Here is a 13,775-nt window from a genome sequence, read left to right on the forward strand (position 1 = left end):
CTTTTTTAAAAAAATTCCTCACTCAAGGATATTTTTTCTTGACCAGGGCCCAGGCCAGGGAAGAGCCTGCAACCGAGGTACTTGCCCTTGACCAGAATCAAACCCGGGACCTTTCAGTCCACAGGCTGATGCTCTATCCACTGAGCCAAACCGGCTAGGGTTTGATTTCACTTTAACTTCAATTTTTCTAGGCTACTTGAAATTAAAGTTAAATCTTATTTTTCTAATATCAGGCCTCTTCTAACATTCTCCCTGAATTTTCCATCCTCAAACCACATCTCAAATTACCACTTCATTCTTAACTGCTGATTCACTTACCACATTCACATTAAATTTTCTTGAGTAATTTTCCCTTTAATGTCATTTTTGGTTTTTTTTATCACTATCTTTCCCCCAAAAAGCGCATTTCCAGGAAAAGTATCTTCAGGCTCTTCATAATATTTAGGTTACTCTAAATTTGAAACACTCTTTGTTCTCTAACTTCCTGTCATTCAGATTTATTTCTGGGCTATTGTTGTAACAACATAAACTAAAAGTAAGGGAATAGTGTTGAGTGATTACAGCCGATATGGCAAAACATGCTGCTTCAAAGTAAACATGTCTTCTAAATGTAAAAACTAAGGGAATTGTGTTTTTAAATTTCCAGTGCCAAAAGATAATTATGCAATGAATATCACAGTAATATCCTGAAACAAAGGTTTTCAACTATCCATACTAATAAAAGGGTAACATGCTAATTAGACCAGACGTCCTTCTGGACATCCTTCCAGACAAAGCCACAGCAGCCACAAGGGCCAAGGGCCAGCAGCACGGGAGAGGCTGCGGCGCGGGCCTGTCCAGCACCGCAGTCCCTTTTGCAGAGGCCACGGGAGAAGGTGGTGATGCGGGAGGAGGGAGAAGGCCTGTGCTGCGCAAGAAGGCTGTCGCTGTGGCCCAGTCTGCAGAGGTGGCATGGGAGAGGCAGTGGGAGAGGGGGCTGCACGGTCCCTGTCCCAGTGCCGCCCCTTCTGCAGAGGCAGCCACAGAGGCAGTGGAGCGAGCCCGGTCCCGGCGCCACACCTCCACAGAGGCTGGATGGGGTGCACCCTGCTGTGCCTCAACCTCCCACAGCCCCTCCCACAGCCGGCCTGGCCCCAGATTGCCCCCCACCCACCAATGGGCGGGGGACGGGGCCAGCACTAAGAAGCAAGGGCTGAGGGCTGGCAGCTGCGGCGGCTGGCAGCTGCGGCGGCTGGCAGTGGCAGCAGCAGCACGGTGATGGGGTGGTGCCTTCCCCTGATCGGCCTGGTCGCCTCCCACGGAGGAGGATGTCCCCCGAGGGCTCCTGGACTGTGAGAGGGGGCAGGCCGGGCTGGGGGACACCCCCCAGTGCATGAATTTTCGTGCACTGGGCCTCTAGTCATTAGAATAAATTCTGTGACTTGAAATTTAAATAGTTTCAAAATTGTCAGACATACTCTGAGGACTCTTATGGTGATAAAAACTTAAGTTAAACTAAAATAATGATTCAAAAATGTTTAAATATCTGTTTTTCTTAAAATGAACATTAGCATATAACCAGTATAGAAATAATAAAAGGTCCGTTTTTAGGTGCAAATGTATAACTAGATTACATCTTTATACATATTTTCATATTTTTCTTAAAAGAGTAGAAAATATTTTTCCTATAAAACCTGTAAAGTATACCATCATGTTTATTATAACAATATCAAAATCTCATAAAATATAAATTTAAACATTCTAAAGTTTACCATAATTTTATTGTAACCTAATATCAAAGTTACATGAAATATAAAATTAAGCAGAAAATTGAGTTTTGTTTCTTCGATGGTATTCAAGAATCTCAAAAACCTTGAAGTTTGCTGAAAATAGAAAATATTCATAAAATGAAACATTTTAGAAATCTAGTTATTGTACATGTCTTAATATTTAGGTTTTGTTAATTAAATTAAAAAACATTCATATTGTTCCAAATTGAAAAGGTGCTGGAAAAATATGTCAGTCTCTCACACTATTTCTGCTCCCAGAAGCAATTGTATATCCTTGTAAAATATATCCTTATAAATATCATCTAATCATATATATGCATGGGGGGGGGGGTATGTGCTATAAAAACACATAAGTGGTAGAATACTATGAACACTATACTTTTTTCAATTAGTAAATATATTTATAATTTTTGAAACTAATCCCTTGAATGCTTTAAAATCTAAGTTAGGAAACTTCTAAATAAGCATACACATTTAAATGGATATGTATTTAAATGTTTGTTTTGCTAGTCTAAAAACTACATAAAAAACGGTTGTATCTTTTTTTATGCATATGCCCAAGTATAATCTGTAGGACAAATTCCTAGAAATGGAATTGCTGGTATATGCAGGTTAAGTCTTAAGAAATCTTGTCAGATTGCCCTCCATAAAAGTTTTTACCATTTTTTATTCTGATCAAGTGTGAGAGTATTTCTCTACGACATCACCAATACTGTATTTTAAAGTAAAACAACTATATTTGACAGTACTCATTGAAACAGTTAAGCTTATCTACTTTCACTACATTTTGATGCTAACTCTACAATATGATTTCACAAATATTCTAACAAAAGATTTATTCTGAGGAGAAGCTAAATAGCAGGAAGACCAAATTATTCCACTATATCTTGAAAATTTTTCATTCTCTCAAAAATAAACATGCATCTATTTGTTTGATCCAGCACTGAAAAGATTCCTCAAATTATTTATACTAATTATAGTTTAGATATTATGCCAAGGTTTTCAGCATCTGAGTCCACAGAAGATAAAGGAACCAACTATTTTATCTCAACAAAATGCAAGTCAAGTACTACTGTGCTAGAAATTTTAAAGAGGGATAGGCACATAAGTGACTTATACTACTACACTGTTAAGAACTACCACAGAAATCTGTACGAAGAGCTTAGAACACAAAACAATTCTATATGGCAATCAGGGAACATTACAAGAAACATAACTGAAGTTTCTTGTGCTATCATAATAAATCAGTTAATCTCCCATTGTGGGTAATTTGCTTACATCCCAACTCATTAAAACACAGTAAATGGTTTGTAGACAGATATAATCTATAATAATAAAAGTGTAATATGCTAATTTGACCGGATAACCTTTCAGACGAAGCCTTAGCTGCAAGAGCCAAGCCCTTGCACAAATTTTGTGCATCGGGCCTCTAGTAAAAAGATAAAAGTAAGAAAATGAGGAAACTCAGGTAAGGTGAAAATACAGGTCAGAAAAGATGAAGCCAGGGCTACACCCAACTTTTGCTTGGGACAGACAGATTCTCTTGTTCTGAGACCTGTTTAAAGTTCCCAGGACTAGTTCTCATAGGAGGATAAGTTTTATACCAAATCTCAGTTCAGTAAAAGTCAATAGGAAGGTGGACAAAATATGCACCAGGTAGACAACCCTCAGAGGTGACTTAATCCTGAGGTCACAAAATCACATGCCCTCGGGGGCATCCAGGTGTTGACAACAGAAAGTGGTGAGACTTCAGAAGATTGGTTCCCTTACCTAAAAGCAACCATATCAATTCTTTAAAAAAAAATTTTTTTTAAATCCTCACTCAATATTTTTCTATTGGTTTTCAGAGAGAGTGGAAGAGAGAGGAGAGGAAAGACAGAAATATTGATGTAAGAGAAATATATCGATTAGTTGCCTCCTGCATGTGCTCCAACCAGGGCTCAAGCCAAGGTGGAGTCTGAAACTGAGGTATGTGCCCTTGACCAGAATCGAACACAGAACCCTTTGGTCCGCAGGCCAACACTCTATCCACTGAACCAAACCAGCTAGGATTCAATGTGGGCTCGGTAAAGTCTAACACATGTGAGGCTTATGGATTAAAAACCTTTATTCAAGTATCTGGTTATATTCCAAAAACTAAGCAATCCTTGGAATATATTAAGAATCCTATATAATAAAAGTGTGGTATGCAAATTGTCCCCTCGACTGGAGTTCTTCTGGGAGTTGGACCAGGGGGCGGGCTGACCAGGGGAAGGCAGGGAGGTCCGGCACTGGCAGGTGGCCGGGGGAAGGGAGGGAGGCCCCGGCCAGCAGCCTCTAGGGACCCTACCAGTGCATGAATTTCGTGTACTGGGCCTCTAGTCATATATATGTCAAATGAATGAATCCAAGAATAAAACATAATATCTCATAAACTGAATGGACTTCAATCATCCATAAGTATTGAGCAGAAAGAACAATGCACAATTTTTTTTTAAGAAATATATACAAGAAACTGTTAATCATGGGTTCAGGGTTAGAAAGCAGAGGTATTACAGAGCTATTTTTTTTTTCAGTTTTATACTTTTAAGCATTGTTTGAATTTGTATCATGAGATTGTATTGATTTTAATTTGAATATATTTGTTAATTGCAAAAATTACAATTGAACTGTGTGTTCAAAATTATATTCTCTAACAAGAAACTAGAGGACAGTTATTTGGTTATTTGTTCCTTTATATTTTTTAATCCTCACCTGAGAATATGTTTCTCATTGATCTTAGAATGAAAGGGAGAAAGAAAGGAGAGAGAGAGAGAGAGAGAGAGAGAGAGAGAGAGAGAACAAACAAACAAAAAAAACATCGATTGGCTACCTCCCTGTACACACCCCAACCAGTGGGTGATCAAACCTGCAACCTAGGTATGTGCCCTGATCAGCAGTCAAACCTCCAGCCAGGGCTGGTTATTTGCTCTTAACAGGAAGTGGAGTTTTTTCAAAATATGTTTGATTAACTGACATTACATGTTAGGATGCCTGACAAGGGACATAGCATCAAAATGCATATTTATAGGCCCTATACAGAGCAAGCCATTTGCTAAATGTGGGATGGGATCCCAGAACTTAACTTTTTTTTTCTTTTAAATGTTTTTATTGATTTCAGAGAGGAAGGGAGGAGAGAACGATGAAAACATCAATGAGAGAGAATCATTGATTGACTGCCTCCTACATGCCACCTACTGGGGACTGAGCCTGCAACCCAGGCATGTGCCCTTGACCAGAATCGAACCCGAGACTCTTCAGTCCACAGGCCAACGCTCTATCCACTGAGCCAAACCAGCTAGGGCAATATATTTTTAACAAGGATCCTCAAGGACTCTGATGCAGGTGATCTATAGATCACCTTTGGAAAACCACTACCCACCAGGTGATTATTCTCTTTTTTACCTCAAGACCATCCCCCAGCCCTAGCCAGTTTGGCTCAGTGGATAGAGCCTGCGGAACGGGGGCGGTGCGGTGGGGATGGGCGGTGGTCCTGGATTCGATTCTGGTCAAGGGCATATGCCTGGGTTTTGGGTTCGATCCCCAGTGGGGGGCATGCAAAAGGCGGCCAATCAATGATTCTTTCTCATCATTGATGTTTCAATCTCTTTCCCTCTCTCTGAAATCAATAAAAATATATTAAAAAAAAGACCTTCCCCCAACTCCAACCCCTGCCCATCACCACACTTGCACCCAGCTCCTTCCAAATTCTTTGCTGCCAATTTAAGACAGATTACCTAGGTTTTGAGACTCAACCATGTGGAGGGCAGGACTGTGCTCTCAGAATAATATGAACATTATTAGAAGTCAGACTGTGAGAAAACTAGCCCACCTCCATAGCTGGTCCAAGATTTCCCTGAGAAAACAATGCTTGATCTATATCATCACAAACATGCCATCAAATACATAATATTCTATGTCACACAGCCTGACCACAATAACTTCAGCCTAGAACATTTCCAATAGGTCACTGCAGACATTTTTAAAAACCTCAACACACCTACAGAATGTTTGGTCTTTAGCAATATAGCACTAAGAAACAGCTTGTTCTGCCAGTTTCTGTGGGCACACTTACCTATCTTCTACTGTCTTGTTGGAAGGATAAAAAACTTTGAATGAAAATCCACTTCTTGGAAAAGAGCCCTTTGGGGGGAAAAAATGTCTGTAAATGAATACTCAACTTTTATAGAAAAATTCCTGTTTTAAAAATGAAATTCCTTGGTCATCATGACTTTAAAAGTTATAAGATGTGACTATAAAGTGATGTGACAGATTTTTGCTTGATCTTTACACAGAGAGAAGATATTACTATAAAATATCTACACTTAAACATCTTTCAAGTTGGCTAGACCATCTTATGCTAACAGGTGTGACTGGAAATATAAGGAGGAGTGGCTCTACTTAGTATAAGGACTAAACAGTACTGTGTGATGTTAAAGATGCATATAAGACACCCAGAATCTTTAAGAAATTTTTCCTATCCCTCTCCCCAGTGAAAATCTGGGTTTCATGGCCCTTCGACATGCCCTCAAAGCAACTGAACACACATACAGATGCCTGTCCACTACTAAACTAGGGTAGAGACTCTGTCCTTTCAGTCGTTGTGTCCCTGGCCCATTGCCATGCCAATTGCAGGCATTCATTAATGTACATAAGTATGAAGAAGGGATGAAGCAATGTCAAAGGCAAGTTTTGGACCCAAAAGGTATAAATAAGGTAAAAAAGATGTAATTATGGTAGAAAGTGTTTTTTTCACCTACAGGATGAAAAGGTGGAAAAATTCAGAAATAAGGCATTTTCAAATAAAGCATTAATTATGAGAATATCCAAACTATTTGATTTAAATAAGGATATAGCCTCTGTTAAAGAATATTAAATTGTGAATAATCTACAAAAATCAGGCCACAAATTTCAAACAATAACATAAAATCAGTTGATTATGCTCATCCTTAGAGTAGTTCTCAACCATGGACAATTTTGCCCCCCAGGGCACATTTGTCAAATATCCTCAGACATTTTTGATTGTTATAAATTGGGGGCTGCTACTTGCATCCAGTGGATTGAATCAGGGATCCTGCTAAATACCCTACAGGGCACAGGACAGAGCTCCACAACAAAGACTTGGTTCAAAATGTCAACAGTTCTGTGATGCGACACCCTGGGAGGCGGGCACAGTAAGTGTGTGTTTGAGGAAGCAGTAACCAATAGGAAGGCGCGATGTTTCTAGTAATGACCTAAATGAAACAAAAAGTATTAAGGCAGCGATTCTCAACCTGTGGGTCGCAACCCCTTTGGGGGTCAAACGACCCTTTCACAGAGGTCGCCTAAGACCATCGGAAAACACATATATAATTACATATTGTTTTTGTGATTAATCACTATGCTTTAATTATGTTCAATTTGTAACAATGAAATTGGGGGTCACCACAACATGAGGAACTGTAGTAAAGGGTCACGGCATTAGGAAGGTTGAAAACCACTGTATTAAGGTATAAAATTCACCAGAATTAAGGAAGCATACAGAGCATAAAGCCTCTAGTGGAGACATTTTGACATCAACCACAATGTTTATGCAGTCTGTATTCCCTAAATTTAAAGTCAATCATACTTCTGCCGAAATTCTGAAGCAACTTCAAGATTCTGAAGCAATTTCAAGGTTCTGCATAAAAAACGAAGTAATAAAATGTGTCTCAATAAGAATTTCCACATTTATCAGGTTTAGATTTTGGGGACTTGGGCAACTTCTAAAAATCAAAATCCTCCGCAAAGGGTAAGTACCATTTATATGTTTAAAGAGAATGGATACAGGCTTTGAAAGCAATTCCCTGAAAGGAATCCCAAGGTAAGTTACTCTGAAGAGAAAATATTCATTTGGATTTATAAGCTTTGGTATATATATATATACAAAATCACATTACTTTATAGTCACATGCAATACTGAAGGTTCAAGAACTTTCAGTATATACCAAACTAATTCAGTGTTTCATTAATAGTATATTTTTACTCTAACAGTAATATTTTTAAATACACATTTTAAATTTAAAGAAATAACACTCTCATCTTGACAAACTATGACTATATAATGTTAACTACATTCTTACTGGGTTTATGCAGAGGCATTCAGTATTGGTCAAAGTGAAAGGATCATATTTGTCTGCGATGACAAGTAGATCAGGCAAAGGGTACACTCTCAAAGCATAGTCATATGCCCAGTACACTGGGCAGACATAGAGGGGTAGAGGAGTCAGGTGTCCTTGGGATAAAATAGTCTTCACAAACTAAAAAGAATGATACAAAACAAACTTTAGTTCATTTGTAAAAGTTAAAACAACCAACAATTTCAAATTAGTTACCAAAAAGAATTAGAAAATTTGAGAAACAATTAGAACTCTGAATTACAGAGCTGTGGGAAACACAGAGATGAAATGAGATTGACTCTCCTGTAGTTTAGGAAAAATTTTTGAGTTTTCATTTAATATAATTTACTGTAAAATCCAATTCCCCAATAGTCAAATTGGAGCAACTGTACTTACTAGTATACTTTATAATAAACTCATTTAGTAATTCTGTTCAACTAAAAATAATTCATAGCTTGAGCAATGCCAAGAATAGATATTTAGCCTATATAAGCTTTAACTATTATAAAATAAATATAGAAAATGCTCTGTATGATCTATTTTCATAACTTCTGAAAAGGGGGTACATGTATCATGGAACCTTGAAGCTACAAGATAAGCCCTACACATCCTTCTGTGATATCACAGGAAATATTTAGTAAACATGAACATTTTATTAAAACACATATACATATATTTTGAAGTACAATGTAAGATTTGAGTTTTAGGACAAAACAAGGAAGCTTCAATGAAATTTCCTGCTTCTTCTGGGTTTTCCTCCACCCATTAGGAGATATTTCAGTGAGAAAGTTGAAAAACACTGATTGCTAACAAATATTAACTTACTGACAAAAGTATGTTCAGATTATAACCATAATTTATATAAACATTAGAGGGTAAATTATCAAGTGGCTTAACAAAATTTTATGTGATGCAACATGTAATAGTTTTATAAAGAAGACTGTGAACTTACATGATTAGGAATATCCAAATTGCTACTAGGAAAATGGACACAGTTTCTGCACATTTTATTCACTAAGTCTTCACGAAAGACAATAATTTCTTGTGTACAATACTGAATTCTGAAATAAAAATAGTAGTTGAATTTGACTTCATCAGAAAAAAATATGAGGTAATTTAAAAGGCAAATGGGTGTTTTTTTTGGTTTTTTTAAAATTATATTTTATTGGTTTTTTACAGAGAGGAAGGGAGAGGGATAGAGAGTAAGAAACATTGATGAGAGAGAAACATCAATCAGCTGCCTCCTGCACACCTCCTACTGGGGATGTGCCTGCAAACAAGGTACATGCCCTTGACTGGAATTGAACCTGGGACCTTTCAGTCCGCAGGCCGACGCTCTATCCACTGAGCCAAACCAGTTTGGGCAGGCAAATGGTTTTATAATACAAAATCATTCCCACTTTCCATTGTTTACCACAGCAAAAATTCAATCAGAATTTATCTATTTGTCCATTCATTAGACAGTAATTTATTGAGCTCTTAATATGTGTACTGAACTATTCTAGGAATGAGTGAACAAAACAAAAGGATCCCAGTCCTCATGGAGTTTACATTCTAATGAGAAGAGGGTGATCAGAGAAAAAAACAATAAACATGATAATTATACAGTATGTTGGAAGATGATTACATGCATGGGAAAAAGAAAAAAGTCAAGTGGAACATTTGTGGGGAGAGAGGTCTAGAAGGCTGGAGTATGAAAGAAGAGGATCAGAACAGGTAGGCTCATAATGCAGTTTGATTTGAGCACAGACTTGAAGTGAGAGAGGCAGATAGAGGAAGAACATGGCAGGTAGACAGAACAGGTATAGCAGATGCTTTAAGATGTAGCATGCTTGGCACATCTGATGAACAGAAAAAAAAAAAAAAAGCTGCAATGACCAGAATAAATGAGGAGGAAAAGTAGGAGAGGAAATCAGAGGCATATCATACAGGGCCTGACTACCATCGCAAGGATATTGGCTGTTACTGTATGACATGAGGTGTCCCATCTTTTAGGATCAGTAAGAGGTCTTACATTTTAAAGGATCCTCTGACATAGTGTTAAGAATAGACTACAGAAGGGTAGGGGTAGAAGCTAGAGACCAACCAGAAGGCTATTACAGTAACCCAGGCTAGCAGATGACAGAGGGTCACAAGCATGAAGCTGTAGAGAGGCAGCCAATACTGGGTATATTTTGAAGCCTTCCTTAAAAAGGTTGAAGGACCACCTGTAAAACTGCATGTGAGAGAAACCCAAAGTTTTGGGCCTGAGCAACTGAAAGGATAAAGGTCCCATGAACTCTGATGAGGAAGGCTACAGAACAGGCGGGGGCCTGACAGGGGAGGAAGAAGATCAGAGGTTCAGTCTGGAGTTGTTTATTAGACATCCAAGGGAAAATGATGAGTAGGCAACCGCATATGTGAGGCTGGAGTTTGGGAGGTTTGAGCTGGATATATAAATGTGGGAGTTGTCAAAACATAGGTATTTAAAGCCATGGGGATAGATAAGGTCACAGCAGGAGTGAATGTGGGCAGAAAAGAGGAGAACCAAGGACTGAGGGTATGCACTCAGAAGAGCCAATGATCACAGTAAGTGGCACAAATAGTAAACTTGTAATCTTTTCATTCTTCCATTGTCACTTTTTTAAAAGGATGTGAATGTAATGAGAATATCTATTTTAAAATCTCCATTAGTCCCCAGGCTGAGGTGACTCAGTGGTTGAGTATCGACCTATGAACTAGGAGGTCACAATTTGATTCCCAGTTAGGGCACATGTAGGCTCAAGGCAGCTGATCAATGATTCTCTCTCATCATTGATGTTTCTATCTCTCTTTCCCTCTCCCTTCCTCTCTGAAATCAATAAAAAAATATATTTTTAAAAAAACTCCATTAATCAAACTTCTAAATTCATTATTAGTGAATTATTTAAATATAGTTAAAATATTTTCAAAGTTGTGAGAAACATAAAGTGAAATTTTATATTTATCTCATAATAGTCACACTTCAGAGACACATTATAAGAATTTTTAAATGAAAGGGAAAAAAAACCCCACAAAATTTTAATATTTACCTGCAAGGATTAGTAGTAAAAACTGAAAATGGCACTCTTTGCCTGAATTCATTAGTAATGCTTTCAGCAAGTGGTGGCCTATAAAAACAATTTATGTGAAAGAGTGTATATTTTTAAACTTTATAAAATTTTCTTTACTGTCACAAAATCTGAATAAAACTTACCTTGGTAAGATGGAACCAAATCCAGGATCCTCTGGACCAGGTACAAACACAAAACGACTACTGTAGCAAAATTCAACATAATTCATTTTAAAAAATTGCAAACCAATCCAATTTTCTAAGAACAGTTATTGCCTTTAATTAAGTAATAAATTTAAGAGATTTAAAAATTACATGCATTTTAATAAATGAACTACTAAGAGTCTCCAGCCCAACATACCAGTAGACCTTTTGCAATGACATAGCTGCACTGTCCAATAACTGAGTGCGTGACCTGTGGCTAGTGCAACTAAATTTTAGATTTTATTTAACTTTAAATAATTTAATTTAAAGAGACACATGTGGCCAGTGACTATCCTATTTAGAAGAATGAAGCTCTATACTTAGAGCAGGGTGGGAGACCTTTTTTCTACCAAGGGCCATTTGGATATTTATAACATCATTCAAGAACCATACAAAATTATCAGCTTAAAAATTATGTTGCTATGAAAAAAGCTCCTAGATTTATTGAATTTCAAGACCCACCTGCGATTGCCTTGGCAGGGCCAAATGATATGGCTTCCGGGCCAGAAGTTCCTCACCCCTGACATAGAGTAATATCACCAAGAAATTCAAAACATGGTTGAAATTGTCACTCACACTTTTAACACTTTGAACTACAAGTCTCCAGTATAGTGTAACACACATTATCATGATGTGAGGATAATTTATCTCTTAGCTGTACTAATTTCCTCAACTTTTTCTTCTATTCACTTCTTAATAATCACTGATATCAAACATAAGATTCATTTTTTTTAAAATAAAATTGTTTAAATAAAAAATATAGCAGTAGAAATCATTACCTTTGGTGAATATTGGGATATTCGCATATTATGTCTGCCAAAGTTTTTAGGGAATCTAAAATTTTAAAGGGATATTAAATTTAATTTATACATAATGCACATAAGAATCAAATTGTTTCATTAGTTAGAACACTGTATCCTTTGAATAAAATTAAAATATAATTTCTTGTTAGTTTATATAAATATAGAAACATTTATTCAATAGACCCTTAATACCTTTCAAAGCTTGAACTTGGTTTTTTCCATATGGTGCAGATGAAAAATTGCCACACAGAATAAAGCAGGTTGGAGGTGCTGGTGAATAACCTAAAAATATGAGAATAAATATCATTATTTTTCTAATCTAGAAGTCAGGTTTAAAAGCCTTTATCCATGAGTTGTTAATAATAAAAACAATATTTTAATAACTTATTATTTAAAAGTAATAGTAATAGTAGGTCCAGTGAGCACTTATTATATGCCAGGCCCTGCAATGGGTTGATTAATCCTCCTGACATCTCTAGAAGCTGAAGAGAAATTAAGTAATCTGCCCAAGGTATTAGGCTGCAATTTATGTCAGACCCCAAGTCCAAGCTCTTGTTCACTCTTATACTATACTTAGGACTAATTCTTATGTACCATGAATACACACACACACACACACACACACACACACACAGTTATTTTTCAAATGTAAAAATGTGAGCCTTTAAGATGAACCCACTTAAAATATCTCACTGCTGACTCAACGTGTTTTTTTTTAAATAAACTACTTAAAAATGTATTTTTTAAGAATTTAGTTTTAAAACATGACCCCTGATAATAGTTCAAAAAAGAATAATAATAATAAAAAAATGAAACCTACCAGAAAACATGGTGTGAAGTTTTTCCAACACCTCTGCTTGGTCTAACCAAACATCAGATATAAACACAAACATGGCATCTTTATTCTCATCTTCTAGTTGTTTTAGTTTTGCAGAAGTCTTTACAGATGTATTAGAAGGCCCTCCAAAAAAATTAATATTTCCATAGTATGCCCTAGGTAATTATAACACAATTATTATCTTCAATAATCTCTGGAAGATCCTATATAATAAAACGCTAATATGCAAATCGACTGAATGGTGAAAGGACTGGCCACTATGACATGCACTGACCACCAGGGGGCAGAAGCTCAATGCAGGAGCTGCCCCCTGGTGGTCAGTGCACTCCCACAGGGGGAGCACTGCTCAGCCAGAAGCTGGGCTCACAGCTGGTGAGTGCTGTGGTGGTGGCGGGAGCCTCTCCTGCCTCCGCTGCAGGCAGGCGGTAAGGAGTAAGGGGTCCCAGACTGCAAGAGGGCGCAGGCTGGGCTGAGGGACTTCCCCCCAGTGCACTAAATTTCGTGCACCAGGCCTCTGGTATTTTTATAATTTTACAAATTAAACTTCTTTCTATCTAATGAGGTTTTTCCTCCCATCAATGTATATAGTACCATGAAAATGTATTATTTGTAGCAAACAAGTTTACTTAAATGTTCTAAAATGAGAAAGGAAGCAATACAGAAGCAGTAAATAAAATTCATAATAGGCTATATCTGTGCCTTTTAAAACTAAAGCAAATACTAAAATAAATCATAATTTCCCATGTAGTTGAAAGAGAAATGGGTACTCAATTTGAACAATATCTAATCAAAGTGCTCAAAAAGAGTACTAATTATTTGACCAAACAATTTTACTTCTAATTTGTCCTAAGGGGTAAGAATATCTACAAAGGCTAGCCTACATTCCAGAATAGTGAAAATTTGGAGGTATACTAGAACTAGCCCTTAGTACACCGT

General features: G+C 37.1%; 1 protein-coding gene across 17 annotated transcripts in view; it reads right to left on the bottom strand.

Moving 5' to 3' along the window:
• The window catches only part of POLE2 (DNA polymerase epsilon 2, accessory subunit), a 39,975-nt gene that overhangs the window by 5,782 nt on the left and 20,418 nt on the right, over positions 1 to 13,775 (bottom strand). For 12 of the 17 annotated variants that reach the window (XM_023753057.1, XM_023753065.1, XM_023753060.1 and 9 more), the window contains 8 exons: positions 12,822 to 12,994; positions 12,194 to 12,283; positions 11,978 to 12,032; positions 11,139 to 11,198; positions 10,975 to 11,052; positions 8,877 to 8,985; positions 7,889 to 8,065; positions 5,863 to 5,930 (listed from right to left, as the gene is read on the bottom strand). In XM_023753057.1, the coding sequence (XP_023608825.1) occupies positions 5,863 to 5,930; positions 7,889 to 8,065; positions 8,877 to 8,985; positions 10,975 to 11,052; positions 11,139 to 11,198; positions 11,978 to 12,032; positions 12,194 to 12,283; positions 12,822 to 12,994 (810 nt within the window). Of the gene's footprint in view, positions 1 to 1,741; positions 1,863 to 5,862; positions 5,950 to 7,888; positions 8,066 to 8,876; positions 8,986 to 10,974; positions 11,053 to 11,138; positions 11,199 to 11,977; positions 12,033 to 12,193; positions 12,284 to 12,821; positions 12,995 to 13,775 lie in introns of those variants that run through there. The other 5 variants (XM_023753062.1, XM_023753061.1, XM_023753063.1 and 2 more) reach the window with 5 other exon arrangements.

The sequence above is a fragment of the Myotis lucifugus genome, unplaced genomic scaffold (genome assembly GCF_000147115.1).
Source record: "Myotis lucifugus unplaced genomic scaffold, Myoluc2.0 scaffold_41, whole genome shotgun sequence".
In the NCBI taxonomy this organism is placed as follows: Eukaryota; Metazoa; Chordata; class Mammalia; order Chiroptera; family Vespertilionidae; genus Myotis; species Myotis lucifugus.